The sequence below is a fragment of the Notechis scutatus genome, chromosome 2 (genome assembly GCF_049901735.1).
Source record: "Notechis scutatus isolate UNSWTSFEM ecotype Mainland chromosome 2, rNotScu1.2, whole genome shotgun sequence".
Classification (NCBI taxonomy): Eukaryota; Metazoa; Chordata; class Lepidosauria; order Squamata; family Elapidae; genus Notechis; species Notechis scutatus.
Genome location: NC_142010.1, coordinates 43,383,079 through 43,406,120, shown reverse-complemented (window position 1 = coordinate 43,406,120; position 23,042 = coordinate 43,383,079). Strand labels below are relative to the sequence as shown.

The 23,042-nt window shown below is 39.9% G+C and overlaps 1 protein-coding gene across 3 annotated transcripts in view; it reads right to left on the bottom strand.

Moving 5' to 3' along the window:
- Positions 1-23,042, bottom strand: part of GRM7 (glutamate metabotropic receptor 7) — a 532,166-nt gene that overhangs the window by 465,703 nt on the left and 43,421 nt on the right. For 2 of the 3 annotated variants that reach the window (XM_087954615.1, XM_087954617.1), the window contains exon 1: positions 20,875-22,431. The exons of the other annotated variant lie outside the window; for it this stretch is intronic. In XM_087954615.1, coding sequence (XP_087810741.1) covers positions 20,875-21,393 — 519 coding nt within the window. In that variant the 5' untranslated portion in view covers positions 21,394-22,431. Of the gene's footprint in view, positions 1-20,874; positions 22,432-23,042 lie in introns of those variants that run through there. 3 annotated transcript variants of the gene reach the window in all.

The following is a 23,042-nucleotide window of genomic DNA, read 5'->3' as shown; positions in this document are numbered from 1 at the left end:
TTGACAATCACAAGATAATAGGTTTAAGGATAAACATAGTTATGAATACAAGATATGAGTACATATAAGAAAAATAAAAGAAACAATAGGACAGGGACGGTAGGCACGTTGGTGTGCTTATGCATACCCCCTACAGACCTCTTAGGAAAGGGGTGAGATCAATAGTAGACAGTCTAAGGTTAAAGTTTTGGGGGTTTGGGGAAGAAACCACAGAGTCAGATAGAATATTCCAGACATTGACCACTCTATTGCTGAAGTCGTATTTTCTGCAATCAAGTTTGGTGCGGTTAACCTTGAGTTTGTATCTATTGTTTGCTCTTGTATTGTTATGGTTGAAGCTGAAGTATTTGTTGACCGGTAGGACATTGCAATGTATGATTTTATATATTATACTTAGATCGGACCGAGGGCGGCATAGTTCTAGGTTTTCTAGGTCTAGAATTTCGAGTCTGGTGGCATAAGGTATTCTGCAACGAGTACAGGAGTGTAGAATATTGTAAAATATTTCTGGACTTTCTCAACTGTGTTAATATCAAATACGTAATGTGGGTTCCAGGCTGATGAGCTGTATTCAAGTATTGGTCTGGCAAATGTTTTGTATGTTCTAGTTAGTAGTGTGATATTACCAGAGAAAAAGCTATGTAGGATTAGGTTAACAACTCTTAATGCCTTTTTGGCTATGTAGTTACAGTGGGCTCTAGCACTTAGGTCATTAGAGATGAGTATTCCAAGGTCCTTGACAGAGTTTGGATCATCAACAAGGTCTTGACTATTCAGCTTGTATTTTATTTTCTGATTTTTTTTGCCAATATGTAAGACAGAGCATTTATTTGTTGAGATTTGAAGTTGCCATTTGTTTGACCATTCTGATACACAGTCGAGGTCTTTTTTAAGGGTAGCAGTATTGTCTGTGGTGTTGAATAGCTTTACATCATCAGCAAAAAGAACACAGTTGCTCCTAATATGATTGCAGAGGTCATTTATGTAGAGTATGATACTATTATAACATTTCTCTTTTGTAAATCCAAGATAAAAAAGCTATCCAGGCTCCTCTTCTGATTTATTATATGTATGTCCACTTTAATTATGAAAACAACATCCAGTTTCATTCCAGTGGCATTTATTTCCACATGATTCTTATGGTCTGGCATTTTTAAATCCATTTTCAGATCCATGTTTGAGTCAACTTCAGTCTCTGTTTCATTCAGTAAAATCGGTTTCTCTTCTGTTGCTTCTTTTAAACCCATTTTATGGTAGCAGACAATATTAATAATAGTGTTTGAGTCTTGTTCCATTATATTGCTCCATTGAATTAATGAGTCTCTTCTATCATTGTAAACTTTGAACTCTTTAAACTTCAAAGTCCCCACTTATCATATACGTATGTATATGTGTGTGTGTGTATTCATATGTACATCATATTATCATATGTACATATCATATATATATGTGTGTGTGTGTGTGTGTGTGTGTATGTGTATGTGTATGTATATATATATGTATATGTATATATGTATGTGTGTGTATATATGTATGTATACACACACACACACACACACACACACACACAAACCAACAGAAAATAGTCTTTCAATTCCATCTGATTTTTAAAACTGTTTTATAACTTTCCAAAATCAACATTCTACTCATCCTTTTGCTGCTTATTCAAAAATAAAACATTTTCTTTTTCAAGTCCTTAAAGTTACTTAAAAACTTTTTCATCAAGAATAGAAGAAAACCTGCCCTTCTGAAGGTTCTTAACAACAACCCATTAATAAGCAATTTCCTAAGGTGATGGAGGAAAGATCTGGCCAAAGGTGTCAAACTGAAGCTTAAGCAATATGACTTTTTCCTGGCTCCCAGAGATCTAAAACTCTCTAGACATCACTGTTTTATGATTTCACTGTGCTTGTGAAAGGTCTCTTTACGGAGCACTTGTGGGCAATCCTGGTTCCCTTCTTATTCTGGAGAGGAAATCTGTAGAGCAGAGTCATTCACTGGCTCCCCTTTCTACTGTGGCCATCAACTCCTCTCTATGGAACCATCTTTGGTCTGACATTGCTTGCCCAAAAGAAGTCCCCAAATGTATAATAGAGAATCTTTAATATGATTGTTAAGAGTCCTGCTAAAGTGTTATTGAACTGCAATCTTAATGTAATGAAAAGAGAAAAGTATTACTGTAAATTTATAATTGGACAGTTATTCTTAAAATAGCATGATATAGCAAGTCTTAATATCCTACTTTTTAATAAACTATATTTAAAATAAATTAATATACAGCCCAGTTGATTAACCAGCCATTATTGAAAACCCTATTAAACTTGCTATGTTTTTATGGTTATGATTAACTAAAATTAAGATAATAAATGCATGGATGAAACAAACCTCACATGATCAAAAATCATATTCATTCACAGTATATAAATAGCAACATAGTTCAGTTGAACTGATTCACATATTGAAAGAGTGGCTCAGTTCACACACTGAACAAAGTTCAGCTTAATATGTGAAGAGCTTACATGAATAAACCCAGCCTTGTTGGTTAATTAGTTATAATTATAGTTATAGATATAAAAGAAGCCAATCAGAGAAGTCAGAAAATTCAGCAAACAACCATCTGTTCTGAAAGGAAAGAAAACAATGCATTTTGTTTGTGAGTTGTAGCAACTATAAAGCTGACATTTAGAGCATCAAGGGATAAACTAAAATTGTAATGCACACAGAAAGAAATATCAGACAAAAGATTATTAAAAAGTAACTTTTATATTGCCTCATTTCCATTTATAAAGTTAGCAGTGTACCTGATGAATAAAAACAGCTGTTCCTGGTGGATAATAAAACAAATCTTCTAAGCATCCATTATCAATACAACCTATTGTCTCTTTCAAAACAACATCACATCCTTTCTGCAGACAATCCACAAACCTTTGTTTCATGCATCAAAATTCCCAAAATAGTTCTTTCTTTTACAAGTCTAGTATAATAAGCCTGAGTGTCTGCCTGTTCCACTCATTCAAACATTTGAGGTTAACCAAATGTACCAAATTAGCATCTCAATACTCAGTTCATACATTGTGTTTACTTTCAAACTCTTTCTATTGAAGTAATTTGGTTTATGCAAATTCCATTAAGCCATGAAGCTTAGTTTACAAATCAAAGAGGCTGAGTTTGCACTTCATGCTTACACCAAAACACGCCCCCCCCAAATCCACCCATAGAAGATTCACTGGCATCCATAACCAATCATGATGGTGTCAAAAGGTCACACAGTGGCATCATCAAACAAAGGCTATGATTACACATGATCATGATGGCTGATGCAAGAACGTAAGTCAACTTCCCTTGCCCCCATGTTTGGCAGAGGTCCATGGATTCACCCTATATACCAAATAAGTGGAATTGGAAGCTGATTATAACATCAGATTAGAGGTTATATTAGGTTCTTCCTTTTTAACTTCATTCGCCATGTTCTTTTCCCACTTATCACCTCGGGCCAACAGCTGAAAATGAGCCATTCATAAAAGAGCAAATGACTGTGGAATTAGGACAGGTGCAATGCCATGTTAAAATAAAAAAGAATTGAAGAGGAAGTAGGTGCTCAGTGAAATTTCCTCATTACCTGCTTTGTGAAATGCAGATGTCAATAACTGGAGCTTTCAAACTTAGTTAAAAGAAAAAATCCCAGAATCTCTGATCAAGAAGTAAAGCTCTAATGATCGAAAATTGGCAATGCACTGGAATTCATTCCTACTGAAATTTATTTACGCACATGTACAGATTAAACTTTGAAATTTAGAAAAAGAGATGTGAATATTAAGGGCAAATGCAAATGTCAAGATTGAACCGCTTTGCTTCTTTCAAACCTAATGCTTTTCAATTTGCCAATGAACTGGGGTGGGGGGAAGGGAGATGGAATGTGGAGAATATATGCAGAGATCGTGAAAGCTTAGAGTTGGCAAGGTCACCTCTGCAGGTGCTTGAGAAAGAGATGAACAGTTCTCATAACAAATGACCATCTTATAATTGAACAAAGTGATCAACCTGGAGTGGGGAGAAGGAGAAAAGATCGTTTAACTGGGCAAGCATTTGTGCAGAAAACCAGAGCTGGTTTTGTTTCTACAGTACCAACATGTATATCCAATAAAGTTTTACTTTGGGGAATTCAATTCTCCTGAGTGTTTTCTTATTCTGGGTTCGCTAAATGGACATCTGACAGCAAAAATGATGCCTCAGATATACAGAAATTAAAGTTTTCATTTCACAATTACGTGAGATATTAATGTTTTTATCAAATAGATTAAGGGAAGTGATTAAAGCCTGGGATACGGCTCCTTGTCAGTCAATAGTAGTGCTGATTTACCACCAGCTTATCAAGTACTATGGGAAGCAAGGGTTTGACGGCACATGGAAGCAACAGCCAACAACTTAATAGCCAGTCATCAACACCCCAATCAACCTCTAAAAAGCTACACACAACAAGCACCATATCAATATCACACATCGAGTAGCCCAAAGCGTACACTCTGCTGGAGAGAAGTTCCCTGAGGATGGGTCCCAGGACGAGTCCTAAAGCTCAGAATATTCAACCTCTGATCCTGGTGCCCAACCCAGATTGGATCCTTCAACATTATTCTGGGACAGGTATACTTATCTTCATTTGTGAAATAAATTAATATTCAGCAGTTGGGATATGAGTACTTTTTCTTGAAACAATTGCTATTGCCTTCATTTGAGATAACTTTTTTAATTCTTTAGGATCTTGTGGAAATCCATCAAGTTCTTGTAGAATCCTAGAGTTTTGTGGAAGACAACCCTGGTCCATGTTTCTGTCAGAAAAGGTAATACAACTAAAGACAAGTTCATGAAGATATATAGTCAGAAGTTATTCTTCTTCCAGCATTCATATGTCTTGGTGGTCTGCACAAAAGTGCTTCAAGCCAGTTAAAATATAATGTGCACCTATTATCTCCTTTCAGTGTTATTAATTTCTTTTGGAGAAAGGAGGGGAAAAAAGAAGAATGGAAGGAAAACACAAAAGTGTTACAAGCATTAATCTGGTCATCTTAAAAACAAAAACCCTCATCTTTCTTATGTGACAAAAGACTCGGGTGGAAACAACCATAACATATGTTCCTTTGTTTCTTTGTTTGCTTTATTCTTTTCCTTGTGTCAGTTTCTTCAAGATCTCTTCACAAAGAAATAAAGATCTCAAATCAGATGTCTATGTTCAGTTTACCAATGTAATCTCAAGAGAAGAGGGAGCAAAATGTAATATGATTTGCAGTACTATCTTAGGATTCATTTAAAGAGTCTTTTAGCTTGAAAATTATGGACAAAAATCTATCTTATCTTTCTTGCTTCAAAATGGCACTTTCTTCAACCATCACTTCAACTGGGGATTTTCCTTGGTTTTAAGAAAATAAATTTACTAGAGGCCTCAAAGACTTTTACATACAAATTGGTAGGGTTGAAGCTAATATGTAGCTAGGACCAGCAGAAATATACTTCTCGCAAACATATACACTATGTCTTTCAGTGTCAAGCAACAACAGAATGAGACTTTAGCACTGTGTTTTGGGTACCACATGACAACCCACTATGCACCTTTCCATTTGACATCCCTTTAAGCCTTAAAGCTTAAGTAACCAACGTTATACATTATTCATTTTCTAATTCAGCTAAATTATTCATCTCTGCTTGGGTACTTCTTTGTGGCAAAATTTTAACTGAGTTCATAATGAGTATAAATGTGTAAAAAAAAAAAAGACATTCAATTCCTCCTGGTGCTGATAAATAGGAAGACATTTTGACCCTTGACAGGGACATTTTTGTGTATAGCAATATATATATATATATATATATATATATATATATATATATATATATATATATATATATATATATATATATATATATATATATAATCATACATTTTTTTTCATTTCTTCCCTTGCAATGCACTTTTGGATATCCAGGTCAATTAAAGAATAAATATAACTTATTAATCTTGTATGACAGATATTAAAAGCCATGATTTCACTTCAGGGTTTGAGTGAGAAAAAAATACCTCAAGAAAATAGAAGTTAATTTTATCTTGCCATTTATCAACAAAATTCATTTTTCAGTAATTAGCAAGCTGGTGCCCTAGACAATATCCTGCCAGACACAAGGTTATACTTCAAAGTTGTATTGTCCATGTTGTTTTACATAAGGAAATATTGTTCTGTGATGGCAGCCTTTGCAATTAGTGGTTTCAGCATTAATCAGAAATTCTTATGTTTACCTTCCGGGGTAGAAAGTTAGCACCCACCCGTCTCCTAGAAGAATGAAATATTCTAGGAAATATTAAAAAGGCAGAATATTATATTTCCCTGGATTAGATAAGGAGAAATATGTTTTTAAAGACAAAGCAGCTTCCTGCATCTCCCTGCCCACCCTTCAGCTCCAGTGTGATGGGATTAAGACATGGCCCTCAGGCAGAGGTGCTATTCAGCAAGTTGTGCCCAGTTCTGGAGAACCGGTAGTGGAAATTTTGAGTAGTTCTGGAGAACCGGCAAATACCATCTCTGGCACCCCATCTGTTCTTTGCCTCCTGAATCCCAGCTGATCAGCTGGGTTTTCTTTTGTTGCCCTGCACAGGAGAACGGAGCTGGAAAGCAGTTTAGTGGGGTGGGGAGGGAATGGAGATTTTGCAATATCCTTCCCCCAGGAGTATCCTTCCCCTGCCATGCCCATCAAGCCACATCACACCCACCAAGCCATGCCCATAGAACCAGTAGTAAAAAAAATTGAATCCTACCACTGCCATCAGGACTTGAAAGGATTAGCCCTATACCCATCTCACCACATGGCACCCAGGAAGATTACACCACCCAGCAAGATTCAACTAAGCTACCCCTATATGGCCCTGTGGGAATCTGACAACCAATCAGGATACATTTCTTGCCACAGGAACAGGAAGCAAGTTCAAAGCTCAACAGAAGTTATAAATCTCTCCCCCTCTTTCACCCATGTGCTTTTTTGCCCAGGACCTAAAATCATGTGGTCCTGTCCATCATTCCAAGCAGTCTCCATGTTTCCGGTGTCTTTCCTCCCACTTGGAACTGAACCCAGATGGACATTTCTTCCAACACTTGTGAACAGACTACCCCATTCACAGTCCTAGATCAAGAAACAAGCAATACCACAATTACAGAAATTCCAGTGGGAATACACTCATTAACGATCATCTGTACAAGGCATATAGAATAGAATAGAATAGAATAGAATAGAATACTTTATTGGCCAAGTGTGACTGGACACACAAGGAATTTGTCTTGGTGTAAATACTCACAGTATACATAAAAGAAAAGATACATTCATCAAGAGTCAAGAATCATAAGGTACGACACTTAATAATAGTCATAGGCAATCAAATCATAGTAGGAAACAGTCAATATATATTGTTAGGATACAAGTGACAAAGTTATAGTCATACAGTCACAAGTGGGAGGGGATGGGTGATAAGGAGTGATGAGAAAATTAACAGTAATAGTAGTGCAGACTTTGTAAATAGTTGAATATTTCCATGCAATCCAAGAATAACCAGATAAGTTTGCCATTTTTCCTTTTTAGATTGTCCCAGTTCTTACATGGCCCAAAGATAGAGAAATTTTTCCTGACATAAAGATATAACGGAAGTTGGGGAAGCAAGAGCAATTGCATGTGGTTAGTAGCCGACTGCCACAAACATTACAAGAACAAGATTAAAATACAAATAAGAGCAAAACTCAATATAAAGGGAAGCGGGTTTTTCTCCATGACTTCACCACAGGTTGATATTCAGTCCTTGCTGCCTACTGAGAGAGCCAATGGTTCACATTGGTCTCACAGAGAGTGGGCCAGTTTTAAGCAGAGATGGGGTGGGCAGTGTACGTCCTGAGCATGACATGTAGAGGCAAGATACATATGAAAATAGAAATATATGCCTTAACAATAACTAATAAAATCCACCAATGCACAGAAATGGTTAGACTAACCATGTTACTAAAAAAACAGGGAAGAGGGGGAGTTTTTTACAATTTGGAATATATGGTACAAATGGTTGTATAAAAAGGAAGTAAAGATGTCTAGTGAAATTGATTAAACAAACAACAAAGGAAAATGGAAATAAGGATAAATAAATAAATATATATATGTAAAGTAATATAATTAAATAAATATTGTATTATAATTGTAATAATAACATAAATAAGTAAGGATTTAGGAAACAACTTATAGATTTACTTGTAGCAAATGAATTTAATTGACACTAATAGAAATGTACACTGCTATGAAAACGTTGCAAAAATGTGAGAACATGTTTCTCTTTTTAAAAAAATATTTTTTGAAACTTTCAATAAACATTAATATATATATATGCCTTAAAGCTGTTTAATACAGCTAAAGCCAAGAAAATAAATCTTCCAACACCCTTTAACAATATCAAGAACATTAAAAATAGAGAAAAAACAGAATCACAGCTCTGCCCACTGAGTTGGTATCGCCATTCCTCACTGTGTAACCCTTGTATCATCCCCAAAATGTTCTGCTAAAAATTTGTCTATTTCTCTTTATTCTTAATTTCCCTAAACTGAATCAGTCTTTGGGGATTACATAGACAAGTACTTTTCTCTGGTGGATGTGGTTTGTCATTTCTTCTGGGATATAAAGTTTGAGATCCAAGTTAATATGACCATATTCCTATTCCAATATTAATCAGATTCAATGTTTAGGGTGGTTTTTTTTTATTTTTTATTTTTTTGCTGTTGTTGTTGAGATCAGCCAAGATAAATTAAGTGCTATGTCTTATTAAGTACAAGAGGAGTCAGGGTAGATTGGATGATAGGGAATAAATAATAGTAAAAATAATTGATGGATACCATGTCGATATGATCATGTCCATCCTCTTGATATTTTTACCTACCCTTGGGAACACTGTTGCTAATACATTTATATACACAGAATATCTGTTTCTTTCTGAGTTTTGTTGCAACACAGAACACATCAGCAGTACATGTAAAATGTTTTTTTTTCCTATAGGCAAAGGAGAAACATGTATGAAAACTGAAAAGTTGCTTCCAGTAGTACTCTACTGAAGTTGATGAACTATCAGACTGATTTGATGGTAGTAGCTTCTTGGGTTTGATGGTGCTAACTTAGAATGACAGTAAAATCTAAAGATCCTCATAAGGAAAGACACAATATCTTCCATTTTATGGGACTCTCTAAAGGTTCATTATTTTTATGACAATTTTAATATGCAAAATGTTTGGAGCCACATTTAATTAGGAAATATTGTACATCGTGAAAAGATGAGTAGGTTGGCCATTATTATGACCTTGTAAGAATTTAGGACAAGATCATTAAATGTAGTTAAGAAATTAGGGCCACCAGGGTACAATTGAGACACTTGATTTAAATTCCAGATTTCAAATGAGTGTGATTTCAGATGAGTGTGAGACTTCTAAGTGTTTTTATATCTGTAGAGCACTAGACCTAGAAGAAGAACTTCTAGGAACTCTTCCTTGAGCTTATTTTTAATATTCCTTTACATAGGAAGATAAGAATGATTGATAAGAATGATGCTCTATTGCAATAGTCCCCAACCTTTAGGGCACCAGGGATTGGTTTCGTGCAGAGGTTTTTCTGCAGACTGGAGGCGGCATGGTTTCATGTGCTGCCTGCATCCCATGGATGGGACTTCTCTTGTTTGCACAGCCCAGTTTCTGGCATGCTGCGGACCATGGACTGGAGGTTGGACTGCAAAAGTCTTGATATTTGCATAAATTAAGAACTTACAACCATTTGCTTACTGATAGTTTGAAGCTACAAACAGCACTGAGAAAAGTGATTTACAATCAGTTCTTGCATTTACAATGGTCACAGTCACCCCCACAGTCACATGACTAAAATTTGGACGCCTGGCAACCAGCATGTATTTATGATGGTTGCAGCATCACAGGGTCAAATGATCGTCTTTTGCAACCTGCCCAGCTGCCTTTTGGCAAGCAAAATCAATGGATGAAGCCGGGTTCAGTTAACTGCTTGATTCACTGAACAGCTGAAATGATTTGCTTAATCATGTAAAAAAAAGGGGGGGAGAATTGAGTATGACTCACTTAACTGCTAAACAACAGAAAATCTGGTCATAATTGCAGTGGACTTCCTATAAAGTAGAAGTTGCCAACCTTTTGGACCTCAGGGACCAGCAAACTCATAATTTTAAATCCCGCAGACCACTAATATGATGGTGGCTGAAGGAAAAAAGTCTGCAGGAAAATTCCCCACCCTGTTTTCCCACCGATCGATCATTCTTTATTTGGAATCGCAGGATACCATCTCCATCTCTATTCTCAGGGAGTGGGAGAGAGAGAGACTTTTGGCTTGATGCAAGGAAAGCAGCAGAAGTCTTTCTTTCTCTCCCCCAATCTCTGCCAGAAATGAGTCTTTGCTGGTGCAGCGTTTTGGAGCAGGATGCCTTGCAGGGTCCCAAGACTCATTTCTGGGGGGATTTGGGGGAGAGAAAGAAAGACTTTTGCTGCTTTCCTTGTGTGCAGCCAAAAGCAGAAGAAGAAAGAAGTGGAAAGAAGCAGCCCAGTGGCCAGGCCAGGTGTGTGGGGCGAGTGGGGCAAGTTCCCCTCCCACTGCCCTTTCCCCCTCCCCTCACTACCTCATGTTGTTCACAATGCAAGTGATGCAAGCCTTGTGTCCCCATGGGCCATGTAGGCAGCACAGCCTTGTGTTCCCATGCAGCCTGGATTAATTGCTTTGGGAGGTGCTTTGGGGGTGACATTTCTCTGTGGACAACCAAAATTTTCTCACGGACCACCAGTGGTCCCCAGCCCACTGGTTGGCAACCACTGCTATAAAGCATACTGACTTAAGTTACATTTCATCACTCTTCAAGTATTTAATGCTCAGATATTCACAACCAATCCCGGACTTTCCTAAAGCCCTGAGACATACAACTTGTGACTTTATCCTTGTGTCTACTAAGCCATCCTTGGAGGTACATTCAATGTCCACAGAATGATGGAGTCTAATAGAAGTGTATTTCATAGAAGCCAATCAAGTATGTGCCTCTATAACTTTACAGTTCCAGATCCTTCAAGGTATATTGCACATGATATATTTGCAAGTTCATCGTTAATGTACATTTTGTTTGTTCTGCTGATTTCATTCTAGCAGAACAATGCATTAAAGAGACAAAAAGGTTTGCATTTCTTAAACTGGAAATACTCTTTGCACAGAAAAAAGAAATTCTTGGAGATATTCTTCTTTCTCACTATGAACTAGAAATTACATTTGCCTCCTATTTTTGCCTGTGGGACTTTTCAGTGGAAATAGAAATTCAACAAGATGTAGAATTTCCCATAAGAGAGATGCAGTGCTAAACACATGGAGTTGTGGAAATTATATAATAGTCCAAACATAAGGAAGGCTTTTAAATGGTAACCCCATCACAATTAAGAGGTATGAATTGTATTAATTGTATGAGTTATATATAGGCCTCTTCTGCATGTTTCCAACAATACAATTCTGAGTATGTATGAATGTATGTGTTCTGTCTCGCCTTTCCTCTTTCCCAAAAGATGAAAGAGTACAAACTCACACAAACACAGGCAGGCAAGCTGGCTCGGACTTCACAGAGTTAATTCTTTGGAACTGATAATATTCTTGCCATTCTAACATGTCCTGCCTGCCAAGTCCGAACTGATAGTAAATAAAATTTTACTCACAGAAAATCACAAGGCAGTCCACAAAGAAAATCTGAAGTAAGGTTAAACTTTGTCCCGTACAAAGTTTCAGGAGAAAACACACCCACTTTTATCCCCTGTGGGATGACTCAATGGCTCAATGACTCAGTTCACTCTCTGACCCTCTCACGCCTCCTACGTTGCTGCTCACGTTTCTCCCTACGACGCTGCTTAGGATCGAGCCAACGCTCTTCCTCTTTACTCCCTGTCAGTGGCTGCTCCGATATGCCTTCCTCCTGATTAATCTCAGGCTGTTCCTCTCAGTTGTCTGATGGAACCTGAGGCATTATCAGGGAGGAAGGTCCTGGGGAGGAAGGCATTGCCAGAGAGGAAGGTCCTGGGGAGGAAGGCATTCCCAGTTCCTCCTCCTCATCTTCCAGGTCCTCTTCCTCTGACAGCATAGGCTCAGGAATCGGGGCCACAACATGTATGTATGTATGTATGTATGTATGTGTGTGTATGTGTGTATGTGTGTGTGTGTGTGTATGTATGTATGTATGTATGTATGTATGTATGTATGTATACCTCTGTTTTCCTTATAGAATTTATCTTGTGGCTTGTTGCATCAACTAATCAGCTTCCTATCTGCTCACAGAACAAATAAATAGGAATAAAAGTCACCACCAAGTGCAATAAAACAAAACAGGGAATGGTTTTTATACCGTAGAGAATTTTTAGAATTAGAAACTCTGAAAATGCATAATGTCCTAGTTTTTTTAGCCCTGACAAATAATTCAAACTCCTCCAATTCGCCTATTCACACTGCAGGGAAACAGATGCTAATGAAGTCAAACATACTTTTCACAGCCTTTTTCACTTACTAAATTAGTATCATAGACTTTATTTGCCTCATTGAATTTCCTGGAACTCCAGACATCCTTTGAAAAAAATGCCAAAAGGAATGGAAAAACGGAATGTCCCACCCCATCCCCATTTTGGGATAATTCATTCAGCAGCATATTCACCGGTTAATATAAACATCTTCATCAGGTAAGTGCTACCTTTATAGCAATAAATAGTAATAGCACTTCGACTTATAATATACTGTATGTAATATACTGCTTCACAGCTCTTTATAGCCCTCTCTAAGCTATATACTTTACAGAGTCAGCATATTTTCCCCAACAATTTGGGTCCTCATTTTACTGATCTCAGAAGGAAGGAAGGCTGAATCAACATTGAGCCTTTCAGGATCAAACTTTTGGCAGTAGGAAGAGTTAGCCTGCAATATTCCATTTTAACCACTGCACCACCATGACTCTTTATGTGAAGTCTTGATCCTTAATTGCCATTTGATTGGAAAACTGACAAAAATATAATGGCTTAAAAATTAGGGCAAGATATAATTCTGAGCTGCAGCATATTTTCTAGGGTGTACCAAATCAGTAGAATGATGAGAAACTCAAAAGAGAACTCAATCGAAAATAGCTGCAAATCCATTCAAAAGCTGCAGGATACTGTATTATAAATACTTTCAAAACACGTTAGAGCAATGTTTTTCAACTTTAGCATCTTTCAGATGCGTAGATCCTAATTCTAGGTTGGGAATACTAGGAATTGGAGTCTATACATCTGAAAGCTGCCAAGGTTAAGAACAACTGTGTTAGAGGAAACAATTTCAATGTAATATGAAGGCAATATACAGGTTACCATTCATATATCCATGAAGCACAGAAAAAGACAAAGCACAAGAAAGCATTTTTAATGAAAACTTGCATTAAGGAATTTTTTTATAATTTAAAAGCAGATGATGAAGGCTAAGTAAGTAGGCAATGGAATTTTTTAGGAAGAGAGGGAGGATCCCCTGCTTTTCATAAAATTATGGTAAACTGGGAAATAAATCATATTAATTATTTTATTATGATTTTTGTTTTTTTGCTGTAAGCAATCATTCCCAGAAGGTCAATCTCGTCTTGGACATTTATGCCCGTGATTCTCAGAACAAAGGTAGTTTGAGAGCTGTGATAAGAGCCATGGTGGCACAGTGGTTAGAATGCAGTACTGCAGGCTACTTCTGCTTACTGCAATTTAGCAGTTCGAATGTCACCAGGCTCAAGGCTGACTCAGCCTTCCATCCTTCCGAGATGGGTAAAATGAGGCTCCAGATTGTTGGGGCCAATATACTGACTCTGTAAACCGTTTAGAGAGAGCTGTAAAGCACTGTGAAGCGGTACATAAGTCCAAATGTTATTGCTATTGCTATTAGAAACATTAGCAGCTTAAAGGGTGATTTTGACTGAGGATTTTGACATATAGTCAGGCTTACTGAATCAGTGCAACTGAAAAACATAAACTGTTTGTAATCTGTAGTTTCTCACATGCTGGTGACTTTCAGTCTAAAATGAAGTGCAGTCAACATAGGCTTGCAGCACAATCTAAAAGAATGACTATTATTGTGAACTTTCATGCTAATTGGTACTTTCTTTCTTTGATAGTTTGTCTGTTTTAGTAGCATAAGAGATGTAGACTCCTGGATGTCTGCTAAATGTCAACATAACATGCTACAAAGTAAAACAAACATTTCCTTTCCACCCCAGAGGCCACATAAAGGTTTGGGTTTCTAATAAGTTCTTTCTGAAGTACATAGCTAGCTGACATTTCCATTCTACCTAATGTTGCATGGAATTCTGTTTTCCCATTTTTCCAAAACTATTTCTTGTGCAAGAGGCTTTTGACTTTTGTCCTAATTTCTAGAATGCTTTGGGTTTTTTTCCCCCAAAATCATTTTAACAAAATGAATAAAGCTACAATTGTTGATTTTTGCTACATACTCTATCACTCTGTAACTTCACAGAAGGAGTTTCCTTATGTCTTACTTTGGGATTAAATTATAGCATATGTAGCTGCACTAAATTTATCTTACTGACAAGCTACAATGAGATTATTCTGCCCAAAGATGGAAAGATTCAACAGCACCCAGGATGGAGGAATAGTTGGTGAATATGATGGAACTTGCTGAGATAGCTAAATTGACTTTTTAAATCAAGGAATGGCCAATTTCTACATTTATTGCTGACTGGAAACCTATTAGAGACTTTTTTCTCACAAAACAGAAAAAATATGATTTATAGTTTTCATGATTAGACAAGATAAATTATAGAAAGAAGAGAACTGTATGGTAACCAAACAGCAAGAGGAAAGTTATAATTATGGTTATGACTGCTGTAAATATCAGAAACTACATTTCTATATCTTTTTTCTTTCTTTCCTATTTTTCTTTTGCTCTTTTCCTTCTATTGCACTTTCAGCTTTCTTGTTTTCTTTTACTTTATATAGTAATATTATTGCATTATTATTGATTTATATGATAAATAATAGGAGATAGATAGACAGGCAGGCAGGCAGGCAGACAGACATAAGCATTTGCTGCAAGGACAGTTATACTTCAATTTGCTGAAGAAACAACATTGTATTATGGATCACTAGCAATCAAAGAATTACTGTAGAGGATGATTTGTATTGCTTAACAATTAAAAGTATAAGTATTCAGATGGGGAAAAAATGGAACTCCAAACTACTCTAAAATACAGTACAAGTAAGTTCTACATCCACATCTTATCTATTTTACAATAAAAATATGAACAGAAAGCCACAATACACTCACAAAACTTTGGCAAAATATGCAGAAAAAAATTACCTTGCATTATTTATTTATTAGGATATTTATTACAATATTTATATATGTTAGCTCCAAAAGAACTTTGGCAGCAGCAGTTCTGTCATACAGACACTCCATCCATCATTTATCCTATGATGTAATCTAATGGCATGTTCAAATGTCAATTGATTTGTTTTCCATGTCCCATGTTATCTGTCTGTCTATCTATCTATCTATCTATCTATCTATCATCTATCTATCTGTCATCTATCTATCTGTCATAATTATACAGCTGCCCATCTCACAAAATATGACTCTGGGCAGTATACAATAAAAATATAAAATTACAATATTAACAATCATTCCACAATTAAATTATTATTATTATTATTATTATTATTATTATTATTATTATTATTATTATTATTATTATTATTATTATTATTATTATTATTATTATTATTATTTTCATAACCATACACAGGTAAGAAAACCAAAGAGATGCAGGCAAAGTTTTCACCTAGGAAAATCAATTCTGTAAATGAAAAATTGGGGACACAGTTGAGGAAATCTGGAATAGCAATATGGTCTCAGACAACAGCTACAGGTAAGAGATGTGATTGGACAGACTAGAACTGCTTCTAAATCAAATATTCTACTGCTAAAATTGAAAGACTTTTTATATAGATCTAAACTGAGATATTATCATACCCATATCCAGTTAAAAAAAAGACTCAGTTTTCTGGAAAGATCTGTGTTATTGAACTTTTCAATTCCAGATTAGAATCTGAAAAAAGTTTCATGCTCTCAAAAGATCACTTGATGATTCCACACTGCATGACTTGTGGCAGAATGAATGACCAACTCCACTTCTTTGGAAAGCACATGGAAGCTTTCACTACAATGTTTGTTCTAGTCCAACTCATTTACTGATGCCGCATATTTCTAAAGGGATCAAGACAAATGTGTATGTGTATCTCCAAGAATGGCTGATAGCTATGTTTTATGTCACACTCATCAATGTTAACCCCTGTTCAACATCAGATCTCACAATTATTATAAAGGCCTACAGATAGTTAGTATATCCATTATATCCAAGCCATGGAGAAGAGCCTTCAGATGACATGAGAGTTCCTTGCTTAGATAATGTGGTGGGAAAGGCACCAAAGTCTTGTTTGGGATTTCCTTTGCTTCTTCCTTCAGCTAAACTCCAAACTATGACATAATATATGGCAATACTGTTATTAAAAACCATTGTCATTCTTCCCACCTTATCTGCTTGTCCTGTATCTAACACAACATTCGGCTGCTCCAAGGACGGTGCTATATGTCACTTTTTTCCTCCTGGCAATTTCTTTTCATTTTTCTCTGAAATGTGAAGACACAGCAGGAAGAAAAGCAGGAAGGCTCCAAAGCACAGTGTGATGAGTACAGACAGTACAGTAACCCCTGGTGGGGTCGGAGTGTTATATGTACTGTCTGTTATAGTTTTGATTCTCTGAAAAGTTCTGCATCAGTTTTGGGATGTCCAATTGAATTTGGATGGTTGAATTATCCAGAAACAAAGCTGAATCACAAATTATTGATGATGTATATCTTTACCTTATACCCAAACTGCAGAGATCCCGTAACTGATATTTAATCTGAGAAGTTTGCTCAAGTCTAGTTAGAAAGTTATAGCTTCAAGGAAAAATTACATTTGAAAGGTTTTCTTTAACTATTTTCATAGTTACCTAAACTAGGGGTGTCAAACTCACTTTGTCACAGCTTCATCATGTGACATATTGCAACTTTTTCCTCTTTGTTAAACTGGGCATGGGCGTCACCAGTGCATGATGCATCTGGCCTGTGGGCTGTGAGTTTGACAAGTCTAACCTGAACTGTTGACCCCAAAATCTAGTAAAGCCTATAGAAAAATTAAAGACCCATTTAAAGATCTTTCCTTTCTCTTCCACATCTATTTGTCTCATCCAGCGAAACACTCAGCTGTTCTCTAGTACTAGTGCTCCATTTCATCTTTTGCCTCCTGTCAATTATTTCTCATTTTTCTTCAAACATGGTAGGGAAGGGAGCACAGGGTTTCAAGAATTGAGTGTGGAAAATAATGACAAGACATCAACCTCCAATTACAGTAATGGGTACCTGATTTTTAAAATATTCATAATCTGTCAGAACAATCCAGAAAGCATTTTCTGTTCCTTCATGTCATTGTTCTACCAAAGTAACCTGGGACTCAAAGAGAACAGAGTTCATTCAGCATCTTTTGCACAAAAATTTCCCAGGAACAGGAAATTGAACTGCTTGACCTTAAGCTACATTAGGCAATATCCAGAATTCTGGGGCCATTGTGAAACTGTTTCATTTTTACATGGAAAGAACAGGAGACTGGAGGAAGAGCTGTTTTTGCTCTTGTTTCAGTATGAGATTAGCTGGTTGCAATCTGGACCTGACAGGTTTTTGTCAAACAGCAGCATTCATGGGGGGCACGAAAGGTGATGGTACCTGCAACACTGTATAAACATGTCCCTTTGGAAGGTGCATGCAACATCAATACATAAAGAAAAAGGATCGGGTTTTGATCACACAGCTGTAATTGCCACCTTGACTGTTTTCTCTCTCTCTCTCTCTCTCTCTCTCTCTCTCTCTCTCTCTCTCTCTCTCTCTCTCACACACACACACACACACACACACACACACACACACCAGTTCTAGGATCCTTTCTTATTCCACACTGGATATTTGCAGGGCTAATTAATATGTATGTGTGAATGTGGCTGATTCATTTGTATTTGGGTAAGTAGTGTAGAGGAGATCATTTAGAATAGTTATGACTGGGCTTGGGACTGAATGGTCACTTTGGTCTTGAGAGGATGTAAACTTATCAACCCCAGAAAGGGTGGCCAAAGTCTAGGAACAAATTTGGTTGTGTCCCAAGACATCTGGCCAGGTGACTCTGACTCTTGGAAGGATTACAGAACTCCTCAAACACCACTAACCAGTATGGAATTATTAATAAATTTGTGGCCTTGTTTTAAATCCTTATCTTTGTTCTGGTCAGATACTAGTTAAACAATTAATATTTGTGAGACCTTCCTGAGAGTTGGTGGCACATAATCAATCCATCAATCATTGTGTGAGATCAACCACACAGACTCTAGTCCTATTTTGCATGCAATCTGCCCAAGGCTGTTGGCTTAAGGAAGATATAATAACTTCTGATTGGATCAATGCAAGATCCCCAAATTAGTTTTTTCAAATATTGCTTGTGTAATGGTATGAGGCCAGCCAAGTCATTTTCCAGAGAAAACATGCACAGACAGACCACCAGATCCTGAAGCCCCAAGACCAAGCAGCAAAGGGAAGCATTTTCAAGCTCTTCCCTCTGTTGCTTTAAGGTAGGGGCTCTCCAAACTTGGCCACTTGACTTGTGGACTTCAACTCCCAGAATTCCCCAGCTAGCTGGCTGGGGAACTCTGGAAGTTGAAGTCCACAAGTCTTAAAGTCGCCTACTTTAAGCCACATCAAAGAGAATACAAAGAGCCATACTGCCCTCTCTCTTCCTTGTAGAACCAAGGCGCCTCTCCTGCGCAACGGAGGCCTCCCCGGGTCACCGCCCCGGACAGACCAGGTGTTCAGGAGCGAGGCGAGGAAGGGAAGGTGACGAAAAAGCAAGAGAAACTTAGCGGAGGAGCCTGACGGATTCAGAACCCCGGAGCTGGACAGCGCCTCTCCGACGGAGCTCCGCTATGCAGCACAGGTTACAAGTGGCTGCCTTTCCTCGCCCGCCCAAAGCGCTCTCTTTTTTTCTGCTCCTCAAAGGACTCGAAGCCAGACTCTCGCTCTCCGCCTAGCGTGGAGCAAATTCGGCGCACACTGGCAATCTTTCCCCAAAATCCCCCAGTCTCAGTTCCGACGCCGGACTCTCTGAGTCTCAGAAAGCTTCTGTGGCGGGGCGGGGCGGGAGTGTAATTCAAAATGAAAAGTCGTCTCACTTAAAACGCAGGCTCAAGAGCAGCTGATTTGGAAGAATCAGTACTGAACCCAGTAGGGCAACTGTTCGAACAGCTTGTTATTTCCAAGTATGGGGCAGCGTGCTTTTCACCTCAGACTGCGACGCAGACTTGAGTCTCCGAGGAAGAGAACCGCTTCCTTTGGCAACTGCTTCGACGCAATTGCGGAATCTTAGCCCCCGAGGGGAAAATTTGATTTGAGAAGCCAGGCACCAGCTGTCGGCCGCAAATAATAAGACAAGCCACGTGGAATAAAGGTTTTGTAGCCCCACCTATCCCACGCCCTGCAACCCGCGCCCTGCTCCTCCCAGTTCGCTTCTTTCGAAGGAGGCGTTGCAGGCAGCGGCAAAACGCTTCTTCCCGGACTCCAGCGTTTTATAGAAGCAATTTGCTAAGCTGGCTACGTTGCCAGAGAAACAGTTCAAGCTCGGGAAGCACTGAAGGGAAGAGGTTTGGATTTCCATTAGAAGATCTACCGCTAACAAAGTGACTTGTTAGATAAGACACTTTGAATGGGCTAATTGCTCTCCTGGTCGCTCGAGTCATCATTTTGTCTGTGCATTGGAATGTACACTGAGCGCTCCGCTGGTTAGCCAATTTGCACGCCCCTTGAGGAAGTATCCCAGCACGCGTCGCTGACGACATTTTCCGAAGTTCACTCAATATTCCCTCCCCACTCCTTCAAATGCTTACAGGGAAGTTAAGGAGAATAAGGAACGCCATTAACTTAAAAGAACGGCCGAATTCAGCTCTCCCGAAGCCCTTGGAGCAATTAAGCGTAGTAACCCTAGAAGGCGGCCTATTCCCTAGAAACTGCAGTAAGAAACCATGGCAGTTGCCTGCCTGCTCTGTGGTGGGAAGGAAACGCTATGAGAGAACCCCCGCCGCATTCTCTACCAAGTGGTCGCTCTAGCTAGCTGAACGCGAACCACTTTGCGATCATCCCTTCGTATCTTTTCACCGGTCTCCATCCCCAGTAACTCCTTGACGCGCGAACGCCACGGTCCAGATCGCTTTTTGAACCCGGAGCCATACGCCTAGGAAATGTCAGTCCGGGAGGCAGCCTCGAAAAATGCTCTGCTTTTCGCAGGGATAGCGCACGGGAATGGGAAAGCCAGCAAAAGGGAAATCAGGAAGGCAGTTCGACGAGCCAAAACTACCTGGAGATAGGAGCGTGGGCCCGAAAGCAACCGGAGGACTTGTACTGCAGGCAGGTAGCCTGGGGATCCACTGCATTCCCTGCACCCTGAAGAAGTTAGTACTTTCGCCTCAGAGAACGGCAGGGCCAGAGGGGGAGGGGGCTTAAATAACCTTTCCTAACCACCCTGTCAGTGAAATGCGAGCTGAGAGCTCTCCCGCGCAAGCTCGATTTCTCTTTCTCTCTTCGGCGGTGCAATCGCACCTCCATCAAAGCCGTGGGTCTCCAGCCCGGCGCTCGGCTCTGGCCAGCCACCTGCTGCTGGAGCTGCCGCCCGAGTCCGCGTCCTACCTGGAACAGCCTGAGGATGTTGGCCACCATAATGGAGACGGAGCTGGCCGAGGCGCCGATGACTCCCAGCACCTTCTCGGGTTTGACGAAGACGGGCGGCTCGCCGTTGGTGCAGCGCACGTCGGAGGTGTCCTTCTGGATGAGTGCCTGGACGAAGGTGAGCGACTGCTCCAGCGCGTAGGTGTCCCGGGAGCAGGTGTCCAAGATGCGGGCGCCCAGGGTGACGTTGGGCAGCAGCTCGGGGTCGCTGTTGATCTGGTCCAGGGCGTAGAGCATGGCCTCCAGGCGATGGACGCCGTCCTGCTGCTGGATGTCCCCGCAAGGCGCGCCGTTGGGCCCCCGGGCGTGGACCGGGAAGAGACCGCCCAAGGTGATGTCCCCCTCCAGGCGGATGGAGTGCGGCGCGTACATCTCCTGGCCGCGCGTCCCTGCCCAGCACAGCCACCCCAGCAGCAGGCACCAGCAGGGCAACTTCGGCAAAGTCAGCGGCTGCACCCCGCGGAGCCCCGGCCCGAGCATGGTGCGCGGCGAGAGTGGAGAAGGGGCTGAGCCGGCGCAGGAGGGCGCCAAGGAGCGGACTGGGCTGGGCAGGGCAGGGCTGGGATGGGTGGAGGAGAGAAGCGCCCGATCCGACAGGGTCCCTCCGCGCCCCCTCCCCCTGCGGTCGGCGAGGATTCCCCAGGGGCGGAGAGCAGCCAGGCGGGGAAGAGAGTCAAGTCCAGTCCCGGCGCCTGCTGCCGTCGGCGCTCTGCCTGCCCGCGCTGCCTTTCCTGCCGCAGCTCAGCACTGGGCGAAGGGGAGGCTCGGCTGTCGCTTTAAAAGCTTGCTCGGCTCCTCTCCGCCTCCTGCTCTCGTGCTTTGCCCACCTCCTTCGCGCTCGCCCTCCTCTCCCCACCCAAGCCTTGCCTGCCTGCCTCCCGCGCGTCATTACGCAGAGATGCGGGCCGAGTTAACCGTCGCTCGGCTGGGGAAGCCAAGGCGAGGCGCAGCGGCGGCGGAGGGGAAGCTTCAGGGGCGCCTGGCAGCAGGGGATGGACCGCACACCGGTGGCAAGCAGGCAGACAGCAAGCCTCTGTCCCCGAGCGGATTTGGATCGTTGTTTTGCTGCTACGCTTATCCACCTGTTACCCTTCTCAGTGTATTTATATTTTATATTGTATAATCGTCTTCAGAGAGGATCATCTCTCCGTTGTGTCCTAAATTCTAATTTTCTTGGAAGGGACTATGAATATGGGACAGCCAGAGCCACTGGGATCTTAAATTCTGTACAGTTAGATGATCTCCGATAAATTCCTTTCTTATTAAAGATTGATTGTTTCAGTCTCCTCTAATCATCCTTTTGTAATTCCCAAACATAAGGCCATCTTGTTAATTCTGGGTAATATTGTTTCATCCAGCAGTGGGTATATAACTGGAAGGGCTCTAAGACTTAAGAGGAATTACAGTAATGCAGAAATGGAATTATGTCATTTCTGAGTTGCCTCTTAAAAGAAACTGTCCTTCAGTTGGGATGAAGACACTAAAATACCTGACCCGTAGTCACATTTCAGCATTGCCTTTTCCTTCCTTGAATGGATTCAAAATCCCTCTAGTCTAGTTGGTCCTTTTATTTGGTTTAACATTTTAATCTTGTTTTATCTTCTTTATGATATGTTGGATTGTGTGGATTTCTCATGCACAGTTGAGACATACAATTGGAAAATGAGGTTTTCCAGGCTTATAAATCCAGTTATCTGTTTTAAGAACAGGAAGGATGTGATTTGTTTGATATTGTATGATATTATGAACTGTTTCTTTGCTTACAAAGCAAACTATGTATGGATGATAGGATACCAAACTATTATTAGGAAAATCTGTCAGGAGGAGTGTGGAAGATTACTGGCAACCAGCGCTTTCAGTAATAAAATGAGATGTGCAATAAATGGCTTGGAATATGGGAAGGTATTTTGTATGATGAGATGGGTCCAGAACCTGGGGATGGATGGAACACCATGTGTACATTTAGCATGCAATAGCCCCCAGTTTAATTTTTCAGTCAATTTCCAAGGTCTCCGAAAACTTGCTAGATATTTCACTATAGATACTCTGGCATGGTTGGGCACATTTCCTCATCAACTGTTACCTTATTTTCCTACCAGAAATTAAACTTGAACTCTTGTGTTGGTCTT